The following is a 22,729-nucleotide window of genomic DNA, read 5'->3' as shown; positions in this document are numbered from 1 at the left end:
GGTGTTGTATTCCAAGTAAGACATATAATAACTTAAAATATAAATTTAATGTAACAACAAAACATAACAACTAACATGCTAGCAGCACATAACAAAGATTAGCTATGAACATCTATTAGTAACGTGTTTATATACTCTCTGGAAAGGTAAGGCAGCGCCGCTGTTCAGAAACTACAGGCTGTCATTGTTGACTTGTAGTGATGACGGAAGGTGACGTCGGCTGACATGTTGTGAGACTTTGCAGAATTACCAAAAATTCTGGAAGCTATTGCTTTTAATTCTCTACTGCTGTATAAATTATTTTGCATAAATTATAGTAGTTAACAGCTCTATAGTAGTATAAATTTAACCAGTTGAGAAGAGTCTGAGCAAATAAATATTTTTTAGGAAAATATTTGGAATAAAATTTGTAACTAAACCTGTAAACACAAATAATTGTATTTATTTACAATTATTTATAACATATTGAATTTTTAAAAACAGAATATGCCAGAAGCTGAAAATAATATATGGTCAACAAATTCATGTAGATGTAAAGGAACATATTTTGAAAAATAAAGATTCGATTACATATACACCATTTAAAAATAAATTTTTATAATAGATTATCTAGATTTTAAAATTCTGTATGAAATAAAGAATGGGTCTGGCAAATATCTTTGGTTTGCAAAAATCTCTGCTTGTTACTTTCATTATTATATTTCTCTTCTCCTTTCCAATTGCTTCGTAATCCCCCTTCACTTTACTCGTTAAACACTAATCTATTTTAGTTTCACTTTGTATGAATTGTGATATTTTTTTAAAAGTAAATTTCAAAATTTAAATTTTTAAAAGTAAAAAAAAAATTTTAAAAGTAAGTTATGCACAAATCTAATTTTGAGTGTGTGATAACAACATAGTTATAAATCCTTCTTTCTTGCATAAATTTGTGAAATGCAAGGAAGTAACATAAAAAAATTGTAAGGAAAAAAAACTTAGTTAGAATACAGGTAAAAATGAACCTAGTATTCCAGGATAAACAAAAATCTATGTTGTATTGTTGAGCAATGTCATTTAACATAAGCAGCATTGAATTTCCTTACATATACAATTGCAAGTTTTTCAGTTTGGAGACCACCAATCACCATTTATTCTACTTTTTGTTGCTTCATCTAAACACCTAAATCTGCTGTACAAGTTATTAAGCATCATAGAAGCAAAAAATGAGGTCTAAATAATTATGTAGCTTGCCTAAGTTTATAAGCAAAATTAAAAACAAAAATATTATATTGTTAGTTTATATATCAACTGTTTGCTTTTAATTTTTGTCCAACTTGTTGCTCAATTTTTTTTTTGTAGCTCTTTGTTACCAATACTAGAAATAGACATTTTATTGGTTTTGTGACCGTATGCATACCTGTGTTTAAGCATTTTATATTATATAGATAATATAAACTCAGTTATCTTCCATTAAAACTATAAATTTTTTTGCATTATATTAAATTTTATGTTTTAAAATTTAAATTATTCTTATGATACTTAAAACTAAGCAATTAAACAGTTGTATTGGTCATTTTTTAAATCTTTCCAATTCATCTAATTTTTCTATTTCTTACAGTTTCTTTCAGAAGAAATCCCAAATTCGGGTTAAATTATTGTAGGGTTGTATTTTTATAAAAAAGTATGTGTAAAAATAAGTTGCAATTTTTGTATTTAACTATTGTAGTACATTTTAATTCTAATATAAACTATATTTAATTTTAATTCTAATATAATATTCATACAGCAATATTACAAAAAAATGTGAAATATAATACAGTCGAACCCCGCTATAGTGAACCGTCTGCGGACTCAGTAATGTGTCCACTATAACCGATGGTTCACTATATCCAAATTTTTTGAAGAATATTTTTTGCATAGGACAGTTGAATGATTGAAAATTGGCTTTGCAATTTTGCATAAGTTATTTAAAAAAATTATTAACTAATTAACAGATAATAAAGCAAAAATTGATGGAAAAAGTAATTACGTCGCTAAATATTAGTTTTATTTTCACTTTTTATGAAAAAAATTTGTGATTTTTGATTGAACACAATTTGATTTTAAATTGAGTTCATCAATTTTCTTATCTACAATGTGCAAAGAATGCAAGATTTTTACATTTTGAACAAGATTTCGAACCATCTTAACAAAGCATCTTCTACGTTTTCTCTTTCAGCTCCACGCAGTTTTTTTGATGAAACCATGTTTTTGTCGTATGCCGCAAGAATTGCACTTCGATTAGTAACTGTAGATTTTGACAAGGAAAATTCCTTACACAGTGTCGATTGATTGGTTCCATCATCAATATGCTTTACAATTTTAACTTCGTCGCCTATCGAAAACGCTTTTCTCTTTAGAGTACTATTTGCCATTTTCACTGCTTTTGAAATAAAAATCTTGTCTCAAATAGATAATGCAAGAATATGAAGAGAGCAGCTGTAGAATGAGTTAAATTGTTCCCCTTTTTGATTGTCAAGGGGTGATTTGTAAAGAATATGGTTTGAACAGATAAGAAAATTCTAAAAATTCAGCAGGTGGCCAAGTTAACTAGTTGTAGAGCAAGCTTGGGGAAAAGAGAGAAAGCGAGGCTTGTCAGGGAGGGGGGAGTATAAGATAAATGATCTGTTTGACATTTATTACAGTATAGTTAAAAGTGATAAGCATAAAGGAGAGTAATATGACACATTTTATAGGAATGCATTCATTTTCAGTCCCAACACCTACAAGTTTAAAGATGGAGGACTGAAAAGATATTTAAAGAAATGAAATTTGAGTCCACTATAACCGAGTTTCTAAGTTCTAAGCTGTTCACTATAAGCGTTAAAAATAACATTATTTAAATAGGAATACGGACGGGACCGCTAAAAAAGTTCACTACATCCGAGTGTTCACTATATCCCAGGTTCACTATAGCGGGGTTCGACTGTAATTACAAGTAATATGTTAGTGCATTATTATTGGAAAATTATATAAGTTAATTATTTTAATGGTCTGATGAATTATGAATAGAAAAATTCTGTTATCATTATCTTAAAGTTTGTTTTTAATTTTTACTTCTATCAACTGATTATTAAAAACTTAATTTTCCAATTTTCATTATAAAGCTCCTCTTTTATAAAAATTTCTTAACATTCAGTTACTGCACAATTTCTATGTAAATTATGCTTAACAGTCTTCAGATTTTTCAATTATAATATCCAGCAAAACCTTTATTGTTGATTTAAAAATTTAGTACTGCAAAGTGTTTTAACTAAAGTAATATGGCGGTTAAACAAAAACATAATTAGAAATAAGAATATATATTCAAACATAGTAAAATCATAATGATTGAAATTAACAGAAAACTGATTAAAAATCCATATATTTCTTGAATAACTTGCACACAATCAAACAGAGGAAAAAGATATAATAGAAGTTTGTTTTAAATCGTTTAACCTTATTGTCACTTGTGATGTATTTTCAATTTATTTAACAGTTTAATTCAGGTTTCATAATTTTTGTAGAGATTAGTGTCTTAGGCTTTGGAGAGACAAAGATTATCAACACAACAAGATAAACATCAGTTTCTTCATCATCACTTTCGATATCACAATGGTGATTATTGTGTGATGATTGCTCTCATATTTAAGTTGTTCAATATTTATAAAATCCATCTGGTCTTTTGCTGGACTATTTCCTTATATGAGTTCAGAAGTAGCAATAACAAAATGAAAACTTTCTCATAAAATATCAGCGATGAGATATCTCGTATGACATCTTTTGAAACAAACAGTCATATTTGAACTATTGCTAGAAATTCTATGTATAAGTTACTAATGAATACTAATTCCAAATTCAATTCATAATATAAAATATCTCCATGAAGTATGATGCGAGTTGCAAAGACTGTGATAATACTTATCTGTTTCTGATTATGATACCATGTATGGGGTCAAAGTCGTCCTATAAATCCTATATATCTTTTAAAATCTTAAAAAACATTCTATATTACCAAAATTGCCTTATAAATTTTATTTCTTTCTACACAGTGATTTTGTCACTGGAAAATTGGTTTTACATTTGCTAGATGAAGTTTATATTTTATTGAAGAGGTTTGATTAGCTGAGGTATCATAAGCTGAAGATGTTAATGAGTTCAAGTTAGTTTCGATTCCATTAGTTGAAGAGGTTGAATTTTTATCATCAGGGATGAGATTTTTTCGCTTTTGTCTCTCAAATTTCAGCATTTTTATCAAAAACTGAGATTCTCTAGAAGTTTCATTTTTTCAAATAACTATTCCATTTCTTCTGAAAATTGAGCCATGGAAATAAAATAATTATATTTCTTTCTGATTTTCAAAGATAAACAGAAAATTCAAACTACGTAGCTGCCAATCCTTTTGTATTTTTAATTATTTTAACTATTTTCTCCTCTTTTACGTGCAGAAAATAAGATTTTCGTCATTTTTAACCACCCGCCAGATAGCTCGTATTTTTGTAATTCGAGGTCGCTGCATTTTAATATCGAAATTGATTTTCTTATTTACCTGATTTAAAAGTTGCGCATTGCGATTTTATTCATGCAATTTCAATATCCTACACTGCAATTCTTGTTTACAAGGTTTAAAAATCCAATATCGCAATTTATACTTACGAAATTTTTAAAATCCTATGTTGCGATTCGTATTTAAGCGTTTTTTAAAATACTATGTAGCGATTCGTATTCACGCCAGTTTAATATATAATTTTAAATAGTTTTCGTCAAGGAGAGTTAAGAGATCCTTGTATTAGCGACTAATTGATTAAATTTAATACCAAGGCTCTTTCTCTTAGGCTTATGCTTTCAAATGTGTTGGCTGAAGAGAAAGCAGGAGAAATAATGAAGAATTTTTATGAAATCAAAACATTAGCAACCATATAACGGTTTTCGAATTCTATGCTAATATGTTAGACCGAAGTAGAGGGAATCTCTAATAATAGATTTATTATGCACTAAATTCAAGGTTGTGGTATAAAAAGATTACAGATTTATATTAATGATTTTCATTTATTGAAAAAGGATTTTTTTTAAATGATAGGAAATATGTCATGCATATTTCAGCATAAATGTCATTCGTTAAGTAACCTCATGGATTGGCTCGTTTGTTGCTGAACCACAAATTGTGGCAGTTGTTGTTTAAAATAATTTTTTATCCAACTGACCAGGGCCTACACTAAACATTTACCACCTAGTCAAATGCAATAAAATCGTAAATTTGGCTTAAGTCCAGATAATGAGAGCCATAAGAGAGATGATGTAAGCGTTAAAAAAACTGTAAAGTCCTGATTCATTGTTGGATATTTCATGTCAAAATTCTTTCCTGCAGTTTATGTCAATAAAGCAGATTAAGTGGTAGCTAGATGCATATTATCATCCAACTATTTTTGCAAAAAAAAAAAAAAAATGTTTTCTCATGACTGTTGTTTACTAAAATAAACTTATTTAAAATTTTTTAAACAAAAATGGTTGCTAAACTAAGAAAATTTAACTTTGATTTTATCTTTATAGATCAGTGGTTACCAACTGGCAGCACACGGGCCACATCCGGCCCGCGAAGCCTTTTTTTGTGTCCTGCGAACTGAAATATATTACTTGTAATTTTTTGCTGACAATTTTCGTAAAAAATCTACTTGGGTTTAAAATACTTTTCTTTCATTAAAAAAAACCTAATTTCTTCGTTTCTTTGAAATTTAACATACCAACGGTGCTAAAAAACTTATTTCTCATGTAAAAAGGTACTTTTTATTTTGATTTGTAATTCTGAGCGTTTGTAATTCATCGTTCGTAATCTGTAACATAAGCGACCCGCCATTTGACTGGTGTTTTGAATTGCGGCCCCCGGCCTCATGTAAGTTGGAATCCCCTGTTACAGATGTGCCACTTTTCAATAATAGACATAGTATAACCACCTGCACTCGGCTGGCAAATAGTGTGTTAAACCTCACCCAAATTTTAATAAAAAAATGTCCATAAAAACCAATAAAACAGAAAATGTCCTTAGTGCAGGCCCTGCTGATAGTTCTTTTTATTACAAAAGCATATGAACATTTCTATGATTTAATATGATTGATTGATCCTTAATGGTTAAGTATAAGTTTAACAAAAAATGTTATTTCTTATTTAAAATTTGTGATGAATTTTTTAAGTAATGCCATAATTGAGTAATTTTTATAGTATGGAGTAGTGTTTTCTAGCCTGTATATGTGATACTTAATAGGATTTTTTCCATTAGTTCTTTAAATCTTAACTTGTGGAAATTATATAGGATGGTCAAAGAAATTTCTGCTATCTAGTTATGTTAATTTTGTAAACATGTTCATAAAAATTATAGTATATGAGTGTATTTCAGGTTCTAAGAGTTGCCAGCATTGCAGAACAAAGGACGAAACCATAAGTTATCTGCAAAGCAGAGTCAAGTTTTTGGAAGTGGAGGAAGCATCTATTCTAAGGAGGCAACCAATATATGAAGGTTTTGGTTTCCCTGTAAGTACTAACAATATTTTTCTTTGAAGTTTATGTAAATAGTTGAACTTCATTAATTTAATCATACTTTACATGCATTTCTCTCATTTTCAATTCTTTAGTTAAATTGTATAGTGTGTCCCACTTGAATGATGCCACCTTGATTTTGTGCCATAATTAAACAGACACAAAAAAAAGAAAAATGTGAATCATACATGTATGATAAGTAAGTTGACATCCAAACACATTTATAAGGAGGAACTCACTCCCTTATCCAGATAAATAAAAAAACTCGAATAAGTAAAACAAGAGTTTAAAAAAATTCCATTAAAATAAAGCCAATTCTCATTATAGCCAAAATACCCGCCATAATTATATATGACTTGAACTATGCGATGGTCCCTACCATTTACCAATACCTGGTGGACAGTTCTATCAATATTATGCCAGGTTTCAATCATGGTAACCTTCAATTCTGCCACAGACTGAAACTGCCATATTTTGGTATACAGTATGGGACCCCTAACCCGGCATCCCGAAATTCGGCACATAATCCGATCTAATTTTTTTTTTCAAGAAATTTTTATTAATAAGAGAAAAAAAATCACTTATATTCTCTTTTGATTTGGAATTTTATTCTGTTGAAGTAAGTAACTTTATTTTATCTTTCTAAAAAAAAAGCATGAAAAAAAATCTGTGTCAAAGGAAACATCTGTTTCTAAAGCAGTTTAAAATATCTAAAGTGAAAGGGAAAAGTAAAAACACTTGCATTTTCAATGAACAAAATAAAGAAAAGCAAGTTGGAAGAAACTGATCAATCAATCTTGACAGCTGTGCAAGTGCTCTACTGGTTTCTCCCCCTTCTTACCCCTTGGTCCCCTCTCCAGTTTGACCATAAATTAGCCACACCCTTTTGATAATGAAGCTACCATGTGGGATACAAACTGAATTCTATCCCTTTTGCTGCTTTTTTTACTTGATGTAAATTATACTCTTATGTTTTTTTATTAGTTATTAACTGCTCGTTTTTTTTTTTTGTTAATTGATAGCTTGTTTTTTTTTAATCGTATTTAGTTGTTAGCTTGTTTTTTTTATCATTATTTGTTGTTAGCTTATAAAAAATATATACAGTGTAACGTCCCATTTCCCGGACACTTTTTAACAATCAGAATAAACAAACATCTCTCCATCTTCCCCTTTCCTTTAAAAAAAAAAAAGGTCTTTTGACACATTTTCTCTTTTTCTAGCTTGCACTGAACCTCTGATTTATGCATCGAACCCATAAATCACCAGAAAGGGGAAGTGAAGATCTACCAAAACCATTGAGTGACCGTTAGTGACGCTCCTCCCTTGGAATGTAGGAAAAAGAGGGAGATTTGTTTTCAAAAGACCGCAACTGAGTCTGATTCTGAGAGGCATTTCCTGGAACCTTTTTATTGAAAGAAGAAATACTGTGGAAAAGGGTAAACGGAGCAAGTGTTAAGGTGGAGGGGGAGTCAAAATGGAAAATTTGAATAGGTCTAAAAGGATACACGTCCTTGAGAAACAAAACATTCGTTCTTCCCCATACCATGTAATATTTAGGAGGCAAGGGGAAAAATGGGGTAACATTCTTTCAGTCATAGAAGAAAAAATAAAGAGAACCCGATCAGCGTGCCCCGCCTTTATGCTTAATTGATAGCCAATGATTGGAGAGAAAACAATAATTTGTTACTTCCCCACCCTCAACTTAAATGATCTCCTCTTTGCACTTATTTTCTTTCACAAATAAGGAGGAAATGAATTTTTCTCCTCCACCTACCCACCTTAATGAATGACGGGAATTTCCCTTTCTTGCTTGAATCATTCTAGTTAAAAATGGCGGATTATTTTCATATGTCAATTTTTTTTCGTCTTCTATATTTTAAGCAGTAATATTTTTTTCTAATATTTCATATTTTATTGATTAGATATTCTAATACTAAAACATTATTCCCCTTAAAAATAATGTTAATTTATTTTTTGCTTCTTAGATTTAGATCATTTTAAGCTTTGTTCTAGAATGACATGAATTTCCTCTTCCTGCTTGAATCGTTCTAGTTCAAAATGGCGGATTAATATTTTCATAACTGTTAAATTTTTTTCGTTTTCCATATTTTCAGTAATAATATTTTTTTCTAATATTTTATATTTGATTGATTAGATATTCTAATGCTAAAACATTATTCCCCTTAAAAATAATGTTTATTTATTTTTTGCTTCTTAGATTCAGATCGTTTATTAAATCATTTTAAGCTTTGTTTACCTTGGGGGTCTATTGTACGGAAAAATCTATTATACGGACTTCTGGAAGTCCCACCGATTCCGGATACGCGACTTTACACTGTATTGTTATTTCTATTCTATAGATTATATTTTAATTAATGAGATTTCTTAAGATAGGACAGTTTTAAATTCACCTACTACGATCAAAACTTATCTAAATTTATTGGAATTAATTAATTTTCTGAAATTAGCAGTATAATTGAATTATTGTAATATATGGGTGCCATATTGTAATTTCTGAAAGAGATCCGAAATTCGGCAAATTCCGAAATACGGAATTTCGTCGATCCCGTGAGTGCCGGATTTGGGGTCCTATACTGTATATATCCCTAATGAGGATAGCTCTCTACATTTTCTTGAGAAATGAAGTTAAGGGAAAGTGCATGACATTCATGACACCATCTAGGCACATTGGAATCTAAAAACTACCATTGTGAAGATTTTTCATTGTAAATTGTGCATTACTGTATATTATTTATTTAATAATTCAGCGTTAGCCAATCCAACTTAATTATTTGAAATAAAAATATTTCGATTTTTTGAATGCTGATTTTTTAAAATAGTTTTAATGTTAGGTGTATTTTAGGTTTTCTATTAATTTTTTTCTTAATTTTATAGAAATTTATTCTTTTTTTATCACTATTTTTAATCCCATAGATCTTTAGCTGTTTTTATTTTTCAAAAAATTAAAACAAATTTAGCTTTAATTTTTTTTTTAGATTTGGCTGTTAGTGGAAATGACTAAACTTTTTTAATTAAGTAAAAAATTAAGCCATGTTTTGATGATTTCAAAGTAATATTTTTTTATCAATTTAGTAATAGTACTATTAATTTATTAAATTTAGTTTTATTTGAATTTTCTTTTAATGTATGTAAGTTAAATTCTTTGTTAACATTCAGTATATTTTAAAAACTAATTTAATCTTAGATCAAAAATTGATTTTATTAAAAAAAAGATAATTAAATAAAATGAAATAAATTAAAATTTTTTTTATGCATTCATTATGCATGGAATTCGACTTTTAATCAATACAACTTTATTATTTTAAATAAATAAACGGAAAAAAGTCTAGCAATGTTTCAAAAGTATGACTTCTTTCCAAAATAATTTAAAACTTTGTTTTAGTTAAATGTGCAAATACTTATGTTTGCTTTTTACTTATCTTATTTTTTAAAAATATATCTTATGATACATGTAAATGAAATATTTTAAAATAATTTTTTTATTGTTTTTAAATTTAGTCGTTTTTAATTCATAAAAATTAAAACAAAGCTTACACTTATTTTTACTTTTAGAATTTGGTCAATCCATTTATATTTTTTTAATTAAAAAAATTAAGAAATGTTATCAATGTTATAAAAGCATTTTTTTATAATTAACATTTTCTTTTGTTATAGCTTTATTTATTTCATTCAGTTTAGATTGATTCAGGATTTCTGATTGTGTAATTTTGATTCAACAGAAACAATAAACGAATGTATAATTTATATCGTTATATTGTGTTGTTTAACAGGCGCTATATCGTGATATAAGATTTATTACTTCACCCAATTCTAGTTAACACCCTTTTATGTGATAAAATTTAAGTTTTTTGACTAAGCCATTGCAGAGATTCCTTTTGTGTTCTGAATCAAAAATGGCATCAGGGTTTTTGATCCACCCACAAACCCAATAAATACCGGACACAAATGTGTATTTTTTTTTGGATTTTTTTGAGAAATAATAAAAATCTGCTCTTATATCAATTGTTATTTTTTATTTGACTTATAAATATTGATACATAATACACAAATATACACAACCCTACTTTCAAAGCTTAGTGTATTTAGATAAATATGTATGTAATTTTGAATTCATTCAATAATTTTTCTCGCATCAACATTAAGAAAAATCACTTTTTTTAAAATACTAATTCGAGTTAATTTTAATAAATTTTTGTTTTATAGAATATACAAATGGATGGATTAAAATATTTTGTTAGTAGCTATATTTTAATGCTGCAAAATAATGATTTAAATATAAAGATTCATTAAGTTTCAAACCATGATAAAATACTGAATAATATGAAATTAACATTAAATTAATTTGCATAAAATGTTCATTTAATACAAGTTTGCGTAATAGATTAATCATTTTATTCACATTATTGATTATTGAATTCACAGCTAAAATTCTAAATAATAGTTTTAAGAACAATTAAAAAAACTATTAAGAAAATTGTTAAATAAACAGTAGTATTAGTTAATTATATACAGGGATGTGATTCTTCCGCGAATTCTCGGATTTCTGCTTTTTTTTTTAGATTTTTAAATTTTTTTCAGGCTAAATTCTGCGAAATTTTTTTTTGTTGCGCAAAATAAAATATTTTATGAGGAATTTAATTTTCCGCGGAGCGAAAGTATTGAAGTTTTCATTCCTCCCTCATTCCTCCCTTGGGATGAAACTGGTTGACCTTTACTCAGGGATGAGGTTTTTTCACATTTGTCTCTCGAATTTCAGCCTCTTTATCGAAAACTCCAATTCTCTAAAAGTTTCAATTTTTTAATACACTACTGATCAAAAGTTAGCAAAAACTTTGAAATCTACAAAGAAAAGGTCTAAATTCAAATGTTCAAAAAACTGCGAAAAATCTTTCAAATTGCATAAAAATTTTATATGTTCTAAAGTGAACCCTCTACAGTTAGTTACATATGATCAAATTGCAATACTTTGTTTCTTGCGAACTGAATCCAGCTTTTTACCATGGGCTGTTTTTATGGTGAAAAATTTTTTTAAGTTTGAACACTTACAAAACTTGCGAAATTTTTTTTGTACTTTCTGCTAATGGAAAATAGTTATTTGAACCGTTCTATGTAAGCCCTCAAAATTTCAGATCGATTTGATTTTTTTTGACGAAGTTATAGAATTTTGAAAAACTTGTGTACTTTTCTCGATTTTTGAGCATTCCACATATGCAGTCTTTTGGTTTATACATCTTCTACCAAAGAACTTTTTAATTTTAGTGTTTTCTATATTTTCAAATAATTAATATTTATTATAAAAAAAATACTCTTATTCATTATTGTAATTATTGTTATTACAAAGAATTTATTATGAATATAATTAAAACAATGTCTCATAGTTGTCACTGTACACGATTGAACACATTGCACTAGTTGATTGATTTCTAGAAGTTTAACAAACAATACTTTATTTAACAATTGTAAATACAGTACAGAACTCGTTATCCGGAAATTAGAAAACCGGAAAACCGGAACGAAATTTGATGAATTTTCACGCTATTTAAAAAATTTTTTTTTTTCCTCATAAGATTTTTGGATTTTTTTTTCTTTTTTGAAAGATGTTTACCATACCATCATTTTAGAAATAATCATTACTGTATTACTTCATCGTTTTTTCTTCTTTTTAAGATTATTTCCTAATATTTTTTTTTTAGTTAGGTTTAACAATAAAAAAAACGGCTTTTTGTAGCGATTCAGAAAACCGGAAAAATCAGTTATCCGGAATAGCGATGGTCCCAATCGTTCCGGATAATCGGTTCCCTTCTGTATTTAAACCAAAATCATTGCACTATTGCAATGGTCAAACAAGAGTTCAAGAGCAACTGACTAGTTCGAAACAATTACAACAGATTGCGTTTTGCTTTGACCGAATAGTCACATTTCATCGAAAAATTTGTTTGTTCTTGCAAACAATTATTGTTAAGTTGAAGAATGTACTATAAAATTTCATTGACTAATTTTTTTACTAGTAAATTATTTAATTTGCAGCAGCGTTATAAATATGTCTCCTAGAAAAGAAATATCAACTTAAAAACGTGCAGCTATAGTATCTTTAAGAAAAGCAGGTCACATATTGGCAAAATCACTGCATTAGAAAACGTTTCATTAGCATGCATTCATTCTACAATTAAAAGGTTCAATGAAACAGGACTCTACGTTGATTGTACACATTCCGGAAGGGCAAAGATTACATCAAATTGAAATGATCGAAAAATTATTGTTGCAAGTTTAAAAAATAGATTCGATACATCTGCAAAACTGAAGTGTAAATTATTCCCTGGTTCAGAAAAAGTTTCAACTTCAACAATAAAACGGCGTTTGCGTAAAGCTGGATTATTCGGATGTGTCGCAGCAAAGAAACCTCTTCTTAAGACCCAAAAATAAAATACTATGATTAGAATGGGCTCGCAAACATCAGCATTGTTCAATCGCAGGTTGAAAAAGTGTACTATGGACTGATGAATCAAAATTTGATATTCTTGGGACCAAACGTTGCATGTTTGTAAGGCGTCGTGAAGGAGAACGAAAGCAACCAAATTGCATTCGACCAACGGTTGAACACGGAAGGGTGGCATAATGGTTTGGGGATGTTTTGGGAACGATAATGTAGGAGATTTAATTAAAATAGATGGAATAATGGACCAAAAAAAGTATTCTATTTTGCAGCGTCATGCTATTCCTTCGGGTGAAAAAGTTGTCGGTCCAAATTTTGTATTTCAGCAAGACAATGATCCCAAGCACACGTCAAAATTATGCAAGAATTATTTAAAAAAAAAGAAAACGAAGGCCGATTGAAAATTATGACGTGGCCAGCTCAGAGTCCTGATTGTAACCCGATTGAACTTTTATGGGATAATTTGGATCGACGAATTCGATGCTCTGATATTTCGAATCGAAATCAGTTATGGGGCATTTTACAACAGGAATGGAACTCTTTATCAATTGAAGTGATTAATGTTTGTTTTAACGAATCCCACACATATGTAAGGCTATAAAAAAAGCAAAAGGTGGATGGTTTGGGGAATCTAAGATTTAAATTTTTAATAGTTTCGTAAAAATGCAAATTTTTTATACTATTGTTATTATTTTTTTAGGATTATTTATGTAATTATTGTTATAACTTTGTATTTTAATTTAATGTAAAGTAAAAAAATCCCAACAAATCTAATGCATATAAGCAATAAATATAAACAATAAATATAACCACTAATAATTACAATAATGAATAAGAATATTTGTTTTATAATAAATATTAATTATTTGAAAATACAGAAAACATTAAAATTAAAAAGCTCTTTGGTAGAAGATGTATAGACCAAAGACTGCATATGTGGAATGCTCAAAAATCAAGAAAAGTATACATGTTTTTCAAAACTCTATAACGTCGTCAAAAAAAGTCAAATCAATCTGAAATTTTGAGGGCTTACATAGAACAGTTCAAATAACTATTTTCCATTAACAGAAAGTACAAAAAATTTTTTTTGCAAGTTTGGCAAGTGTTCAAACTTAACAAATTTTTTCACCATAAAAACAACCCATGGTGAAGAGCTGGATTCAGTTTGCAAGAAACAAAGTATTACAATTTGATCATATGTAATTAACTGTAGAGAGTTCACTTTAGAACATATCAAATTTTCATGTAATTTGAAAGGTTTTTCACAGTTCTATGAACATTTGAATTTAGACCTTTTCTTTGTAGATTTCAAAATTTTCGCAAACTTTTGACCAGTAGTGTAAATATCCTGCTTTTTTTTAAAATTCAATCATTGAAATAAAATAAATATATTTAAGATTTTCAAAGATAAACAAAAAATTCAAGCTACATCATAGCTGCTCTCCCTTCCCCATTTTTACTTATTTTAGCTATTTTCTCCGCTTTTGCGCACAGAAAATAAAATTTTCTGTATTTTTATCCGTCCGCCAAATAGCTCGTATTTTCGTAATTCAGACGTCGTTGCTTCCTGTTTTCCCGCAAACAAGAAAAAAAAATAAAGGTGGATTTGCAGTGAAAATATTTTTTTGCTCATTCAATTAATCTTGTAAATTTTTATTTATTATGTCTAAATAAAAACATCCAATTCATGATTTGTTTTTGACATGCTTTAAAAATTTGCCATTGGGATTCGTATTCGCACGATTTAAAAATTATGCATCATGATTCGTATTTACGCAATGTAAAAATTACGCATCATGATTTGTATTTTCACATTTCTAAAGTTCGATCTAGAGTTTCATATTCACATGATTTGAAAGTCTCATATCAGAATTCTCTCAATTTAAAATTATGCATGTGATTCATATTCATATATTCATACAATTTTAAAACTAATTTTTAATCACATGTTTTACAAGTTTAAAAATCACACTTTATGTATGTATATATATATATATTCTTGGATTTCCTCTTTTTTACTTTCTGACTACTCTCCCTGTATATACTTCAACAAAAGAAAAAAAAAACGAAACTATAGCTTAAGTATTTAAAAATAAATAAATAAAACAAAAAACAGCATATATCTCTGACACCAATATTCGGCTTTTATTTCGTCAACGAAAGAATTAATTTAAGTCTTTTATTAAGACCAGTATGAAAAGATGGTACTATATTGAAATTAAAGCTATTTTTTGTTTTAATTCATTATTTAATTATTAATTTTTCCTATGAAAGCTTTCTTTTTGATTAAAAATGTTCTCTTTTGAATTAAAAATTAAAATTTAAACCTAAAAAGTGTTTAACTAGGTATTTTAAAAGCTCCCTGAAAAGCCAATAAAACCCACCTGTGTTTTTTTTTTTTTAAACTTTGAATGGCATATATCTATAATAATTAAGTTTTTTGAAAAAATAAGTTAGCTTTTTATACCTCTGCATACTTTCTTCATTTAAACCTTTTAATTACCTTTTAAATCTTACTTTTTAAATCTTACCTTTTATCTTACCTTTTAAATTATCACTACTTGGAATAAATGTTTGAGTTATCTGTGTGAATCAAGAATTTTTTTCAGTTAATGAAGTGTATTAAGATTATTATCATCAATCTTTCTTTTTATTTACTCATATCACCTTTCATCAGTTTAACTATTCATAAATTTTTTTTCTTCATTTTTTTTCTTTTTTCTGTTTATATCATCCTGCTGATTGCTCTTTGGAGTGCATGATGTGACTTCTCCTTATGACATTTGTAATATACTTGGTAAAGCATTTGTTGTTGTCTCTAGCCGAGAGAGTTACAGTTCAGCATTTCAACATCATAAGCATATTGTCGAACGGAATAATATAAAATTTCATATGCATGACTTCTTCTATAACAGTGATTTTAGTTTTATAGAATTGCAGAAAGTGCTATTTTCAGTTCATAATACGAGCCCCGCTTTTGATGGTATCACATACTTTGACCAAGCATGTTTGACAAATACCCTTATTCTATTCAATAGAATATGGATAAAACAAATTTATCATTTAGTTGGCATGAATAATTATGATACTCATTTTAATACCAGGTAAAGACTCCAAATATCCAGTGAACTATAACCCTTAATCCAGTTGACTATAATTATAACCCCTATAGCATTAACCCGATTTCTTGGTAGAAGTTTGAGCTGTTGATTAATTCTTGACTTGTTTATTACATCAAAAAGCATATCATTCCAGATTTTCAAAGTGACTTGCACAAGGGAATATCAAAAGTAGATAAGTAGATAATATTGTCCAACTAGAGTCGCGAATTTGTAGTACAGTAGAGCGCCGATTTTCCAAACCCTTATTATCGAACGTCCAATTATCCGAACTGCGTCTGAATTCGTTTTTTTTTTAAGTTTAGAATACTTACCTATCGACAATTTTTCAAAATTGAGAAGAATAAATAATACCCCCTACATCTGAAGACCATATTTAATTTACAACCTTTTTAGCAGTTTTCATATAGTAGCCATACATCCATGTATTGTGATACAGTTAAACCTACATACCCCTTTAGCCCTTTACAACAGAAAATTATCTTCCAAGAATGCAAGCTTCATTTTGATAGTCTGCAATGATTGGAATGCAGAAGGAGTTTATGAATTGATAAGTTCTGAAGTTCTATAATTGGGGAATGGGTAGTTGTAACTTATGGTTAATAATTAGTGAATACAGTGCTTGGAATCTTAAATTTTGGAATAAAATTCTTAACAGAAAAACAAACAAAACTGAAGTTTCTGAACCAGTAGATCTTTCGGATGAAAATGATGAAATTATTGCTGAAATTTTGAATGAAAATTGGAACTCTACAGACGAAGTGAAAGAAGTAGGTGATCAAGTTCAAAATAGTGAACCTTCTCATATAGAAGCATGCAATCCATTAGATTTCGCAATGAATTGGCTAGAACGTCAAAATGATGTTGATCCAGTTCAGTTGATTTATTTATGAAGAATAAGGGATAAATGGCTGCTGAAAAAAATGATAAGGGATAAATGGCTGCTAAAAAAAAGCGTCTTTTTTGAAACGAGATCTTTACTGGATTTCTTTTGCTATGGAAAATAATGAAAAAGGTTTTAAATCAGTAATTGACAAAAAAATTATAAAAACTGAAATATGATAAAAATAAATCAAAATGAAAAAAAAGTTTAAAATTTTTTTTTTATTAAAAATATTTAAAAATTGAAAAAGGAAAAAAATTTTAAACACGCTAGAGCTATTTTAGATAGTACTGCTAGTCCTAAGCCTACAAAAGGTGTGAAGGGAAGTTAATACATAAATAATAATCATTTACACTAGATTTTAAACAACTTTCCAATTATCCGAACTTTTCATTATCCGAACCATGTTCGATCCCGAGCAGTTTGGATAATCGGCACTTTACTGTACTTTAGTTTGATGAGATCATTTTGTCTCTGTCTTCTTTGATACTGAGAAACCTTATCAGACTTGTTAATATGGAATTCTCAAGGCTCAGTTTGACGTTGGACTCATTCAGATGTCATTGGTGACATTTGCAGATTTTCATCAAAAATTTCTTGCTGAGTTGCTATCTTGGTGTTAAGATTAGATGTACCTTTTCTGATCTTAATTTTGAGGCTAAATGTGTTCCACAAGGCATCATTTTAAGCATCATATGCATTATTCATATTTAACTGTTTTTGCACATATTGCAATCTGCTGTTCTTTGCTCTCTTTTTAATTCAGTGATCTGCAGATCTCTTATTCAGTATTTGCTATGACAGTCATTGAGCGATGTGAACCATTCTTGTGAAAAGGTGTTATTTATGGTTCGTCTTTTGAAACACTCAGAATGATGAAGAGGACTGATATCATTACATGTTTATTTTATATTCTTGATTATTGTGGTCAATATTTACAAATATTCATATATTTAAATAAAATAAGAAAAGTTCAACTTTTATTTCTGGAGCCCCATTGCTCCCTTCTCCTCCTTCATCTACACTCTATCAGCATCATGTCCATAATGAATCTTATCTCTCAGGAGAGAGTGAGAAACTAACTAACTCTTCTAATTCTTTCCTCCCCCACAAATAGGGGGGCGACACTTCTTGTGTCCCTCACCCACTGACCCTCAGGTGAGGGTCATTTAGATGCATGGGGGTGAAATCAGAATCCTGACATCTCCACCCGGTTTAATCTTGTTTGACCTTCTTTCCTGGTCGTACGAGTGAAACCTAAAAAAACAATGCAAGCCTATCCCTGCACAAAAAACCTTATCACCATCGTCTCATTTATACTTTTGACCGCCGCTGGAATTTTTTCATTATGGTTTACATCTCCTTCCCCTATTCCACAGTTACTAGCAACATTAACAAACTTTTCCTCTATAGTCTATCTCTGAGCTAAAGAAGATTGATCTCCCTATCTTCAAATTCTCTGCGGAAACCCAAGATCGTTCTGATACACTTATTTCAGGAACACTGTCTATTATATTTACAGGGTGATTCCCTTTCTTGCCTGCTATTTAACATAGCTTTGGAAAAGGCCATTAGAAACTCTGGTATCAACACAAATGGAACAAGCTTACAAAGAACTGTCCAACTACTCGCTTTTGCTGATGATACTAACCTAGTTGGAAGAACAAAACGCTCAGTCATTGACGCTTTTGTAGCGCTTGAGAGTGCGGCGAAGGAGATGGGACTAGTTATAAATGCAGACAAAACCAAGTTTTTGATCGCAACAAATAAAACTCCTGATCGATCTCCTCTGGAGATAATGACTTACTCTTTTGAAATTGTTAACCAGTTCAAGTACCTAGGAACCTTGATCTCTAGCCACAACAACCTGAAAACCGAAATAAATAACAGAATTTCCATGGCTAACAGAAGTTTCTATGGCCACAGAAACCAACTGAAATCCAAGTTCATCAGTGTGAAGACAAAGTTAAACATCTACAAAACTTTAATCAGGCCTATAGCTTAATCAGGCCTATAGCTACGTATGGAAGGGAGTGCTGGACCCTAAGCAAAATAGAGGAGGAAAAACTGCTAATTTTTGAAAGAAAAATTTTGAGGAAAATCTTTGGATCTCTTCAAGAGAATAACGTATGGAGAATTCTTTACAACCACGAAATTTACAAAAAATATGACAAATTCGGTGGGAACTATTAAAGCATCACGCATTAGGTGGCTGGGCCACCTCTTCAAAATTTCTGATGCCGTCCCTGCCAAAAACGTGACTTTTTCCACAATTGAAGGGACGAGAGGTAGGGGACGACCACCTACAGATGGATAGACGACGTTGAAAAGGACCTCAAGCTATTGGGAGTCAACCGATGGCGGGCCGTCGCACCGGACAGGGCCAGATGGAGCAAAATCTGCGAGTCAGCCTTGGCCTGTGAAAGGCTGTTGCGCTTATGAAGAAGAAGAAGTCTATTATTTTTGATCAGCATGCATTCTCATTAACCACCTTGATTTTCTGTCAGGTCTGATTCAGCTTTCTTCACCCCTTTTCGTAAATATACTAATCAACGTATTCTACAAAATTTTGCTTACCTTGATCTTTCTTCTGATCTAAACTAAATCTGTTTATTTTTGGACATCTCTTTAAATGTCCTACCTCTCCACCATGATAACATTTCTGGGACCATTTCCTTTAATTAGTACCATTTTTCCTCAGCGATTCTCGCGGTTACTTACCCTTTCCATTAACATTCGGACCACTCTATTCATGAGATCATTTCACCTCACCCTTCACATTCACCTCCTTTCCTTCAAATCCAGAATCAAACTTACGGGACTCCGACTTCTCTGCTGAATCTATGGCGTCTAAACATCTCCCAATGCATTTAAATTGACAAAGGGAGTCAAATTCGGGGGTTTCCTTTCCTCACCCTGGTCCTCCATTAAAATTTCTGTTAACCGCTCAATCCCTACTATAGTAGTACATTTAATCTGTTCATAATCATATCCACACTCTTGTTTTAACCATTCTAGCTCATATACCCTTCTGTATAACTTATGTTTCCTGTCTTTTCTTAATTCTCGTTCCTGCTCCTTCTGCTTCTTTAATCTATCCTTACTTTCCCTATCTTCTTTTAATTTTTGGTTTTCCCGTTCCCTATCTTCTCTTAATTTTTGTAGTTCCCATTTCCTCAACTCTAATTCCTTCATCCTAAACTCATGTTCTCGTTCCTCTCTTATTTTTTTGTTGTACCATTTTTAAACTGTTTTAGAGTATTCACCACTTTTTCTGATGTTATATCTATGTTTTATTTGATCTGTTTCTTCATATTTTATTTACTTGGTAATGCACATGTTTTATCTCTGTTTTATCAATTTCATGTGTTTTTTAAAAGAAATTTGTTGCGTGCCTTTTTTTTTTACTTAAAGACCCGATGATTTTGGATACAGCACTTACACTGTACAGTCCGCAAAAAAAAAAGATATCACCCTGAATAACTTTCGTTCTAATGATCGGATTTTCACGAACTAAGTGTTAATCTTAATGGTTCCTGGGGGTGACCTCAAATATGCTAATTAATTAGTGCTAACTATTAATTAAGTTACGAAATCAGACACAAAAACGTACTTTCTCTGAATAAACATATATTTTTTCTTACATATTTGGATTTTTAACCTTCAAAATATAGGGGGTAGCCGCAATCTGGGAAATATGGTCCCCATAGTTTGGTCAGGAGAGCGATCCAAAGTTCGTACCCCTTAATGTTGATTTCACTTTTTACGTTTTTAGTCATATTTTAAAAACTAATAAAGCAATTCGAAGAAAATTTCACCCAGTCATAAAACTCATTTACCCAAAGATAATTTCACGAAAAAAATAATTTTTAATAATTGTTAATTATTTTTTATTATTTAAATAAATTAAGGATGAAAAATTTTTGAATTATCAGGGCTGATTGTGCTCCGGAAAAAATCCGGATTTCCGGAAATTTCGCTAACAGTGATCCGGAAGTTTCCGGAGATCGAAGATCCAGACGTTTAAAAAAATCATTGATCACAGAAGTTTCCGGAAATCAAATTTTCAAAGGTGAAACTTAAAAACACTGTTTATTTTATTTGTTTGTAAGGGAGAGCCAGAGAGATACTTTGTAAGCTTATATTCATGATTAATATTCATTTTTTATCAGTAAATAGTTGTTATAATCATAAATTCAAAAAAGCCAGATTTGCAAATTTTAATTACTTCTCCAGGTCATCATAAGTATGTGTAAATGGTATAGGTATGCGTAAAATTTTAAATATATTTTAAATAAACTAACAAATATTGAGTGGAGAACAAAACTTGTTGAATTTTTTTTTTTAACTCAAGAAATTTTCCGGAATTTTGACTTAAGCTTGCAATCACCCCTGGAACTGGTAGTTTTTGCGAATTTTGCCGCTATTATTTTTCTGAACTATTTTATACTTTTAGTATAATGTGTAAGCAATGTAAAATGTGAATTTGGAAAGTTAACCTAAAGTTGGCTAGCAGTTATTAACATCTATTTGCTGTGACGGAATGACAAAAAGTTTAGTAGAAGAAAACCTTCATTTGAAAAATGTTTTATTAATATGTAAATGATAAACAGAATGTAACAGATAAACAGGATTAATATTTATGTAAGAATTAGTAAAAATTTCAACAGTTTGAAAATTAAGTTGTCTCTGAAGAGGATTTATATCCTTGCCAATGTCACATCTTATCTTCGTTCTCAGGAAATTTATGCATTATTAAGACATGTGACGGAATGACGCAAAAGAAGTTACTTTTATTTTATATATTAAACTTAAAATGTTTAAATTTTGTTCTATATGCATATTTATATCAAAATATTGCAAAAGAAAGATACATTTCTTTTATTTTATAAGTATTTTTCAAGAAAACAATTTGAGCACAAATGTGAACAATTCACTTGTCAGCCATGTGATTACTTTAGAATGTTGCCAGATTCAAAAAATTTAAAATTATCAAAAATGAAACGACAATATGTAGACTTTGGCTATTTTTGAACATATTTTTGAAATTAAAATATGCAATTCATAAAAAAAAAAAAAAAAATTCTTTTAAAAGTTGGCACTCCCGTGGAATTGCCCAGCATTTTAAATTTTTACTTTTTGTTATTCTTATTTCAGTTCTTATACAAACTTTCTCAAACAAAATATTGAGTCTATCACTTAAAAACAAAGCATGCCAATAATTATTGCATTAATGCTCCTGAAGATTTTGCTCAATATGAGTGTAGGTTCTTTACATGATCTTCTCATGACATAGTGCAAAAAGTTACACTGGTTGTTATAAATTAAGGAAAAATTATCAAAAATTATATCTCAAAAAGTTAAGTACAAAATGTAGTACATGTAGAAAAGTTCAATAAAATTGACACGCTGGAGTGCACATATTAATGTATAAAATAACATGAAGTGATAATCCCTGTGTCAGAATTATAGAGACACGCCGTCTGAGCACGTTAGAGTTCTTGCAAAATGATCTTTCTTTTGAAAAGTAAAAAAAAAAAATATATTTAATTTTCTTTTCAGAAATTTACGCATAATATTTGAATCATGCATATAGATAACCAATTTCGACATGCTCAATTTACGCCGATAGTATTGTAAATCAATGTAAGGTTTTAATTGTATTTTCAGCAGTTATTGATATTGATTTTCACTTAGATATTAAATATCCCCATATATATTTGAAACAATATGGAACATTCGTAT

General features: G+C 29.6%; 1 protein-coding gene across 2 annotated transcripts in view; it reads left to right on the top strand.

Moving 5' to 3' along the window:
• Positions 1–22,729, top strand: part of LOC107455117 (uncharacterized) — a 100,367-nt gene that overhangs the window by 8,363 nt on the left and 69,275 nt on the right. For both annotated transcript variants that reach the window (XM_071188264.2, XM_071188263.2), the window contains one exon: positions 6,389–6,522. In XM_071188264.2, the coding sequence (XP_071044365.1) occupies positions 6,389–6,522 (134 nt within the window). The remainder of the gene's footprint in view (positions 1–6,388; positions 6,523–22,729) is intronic.

Source organism: Parasteatoda tepidariorum, chromosome 12 (assembly GCF_982258835.1).
Source record: "Parasteatoda tepidariorum strain Cologne lab strain chromosome 12, Ptep-v5.0, whole genome shotgun sequence".
Lineage (NCBI taxonomy): Eukaryota > Metazoa > Arthropoda > Arachnida > Araneae > Theridiidae > Parasteatoda > Parasteatoda tepidariorum.
This window is presented reverse-complemented; position numbering and strand designations above follow the sequence as displayed.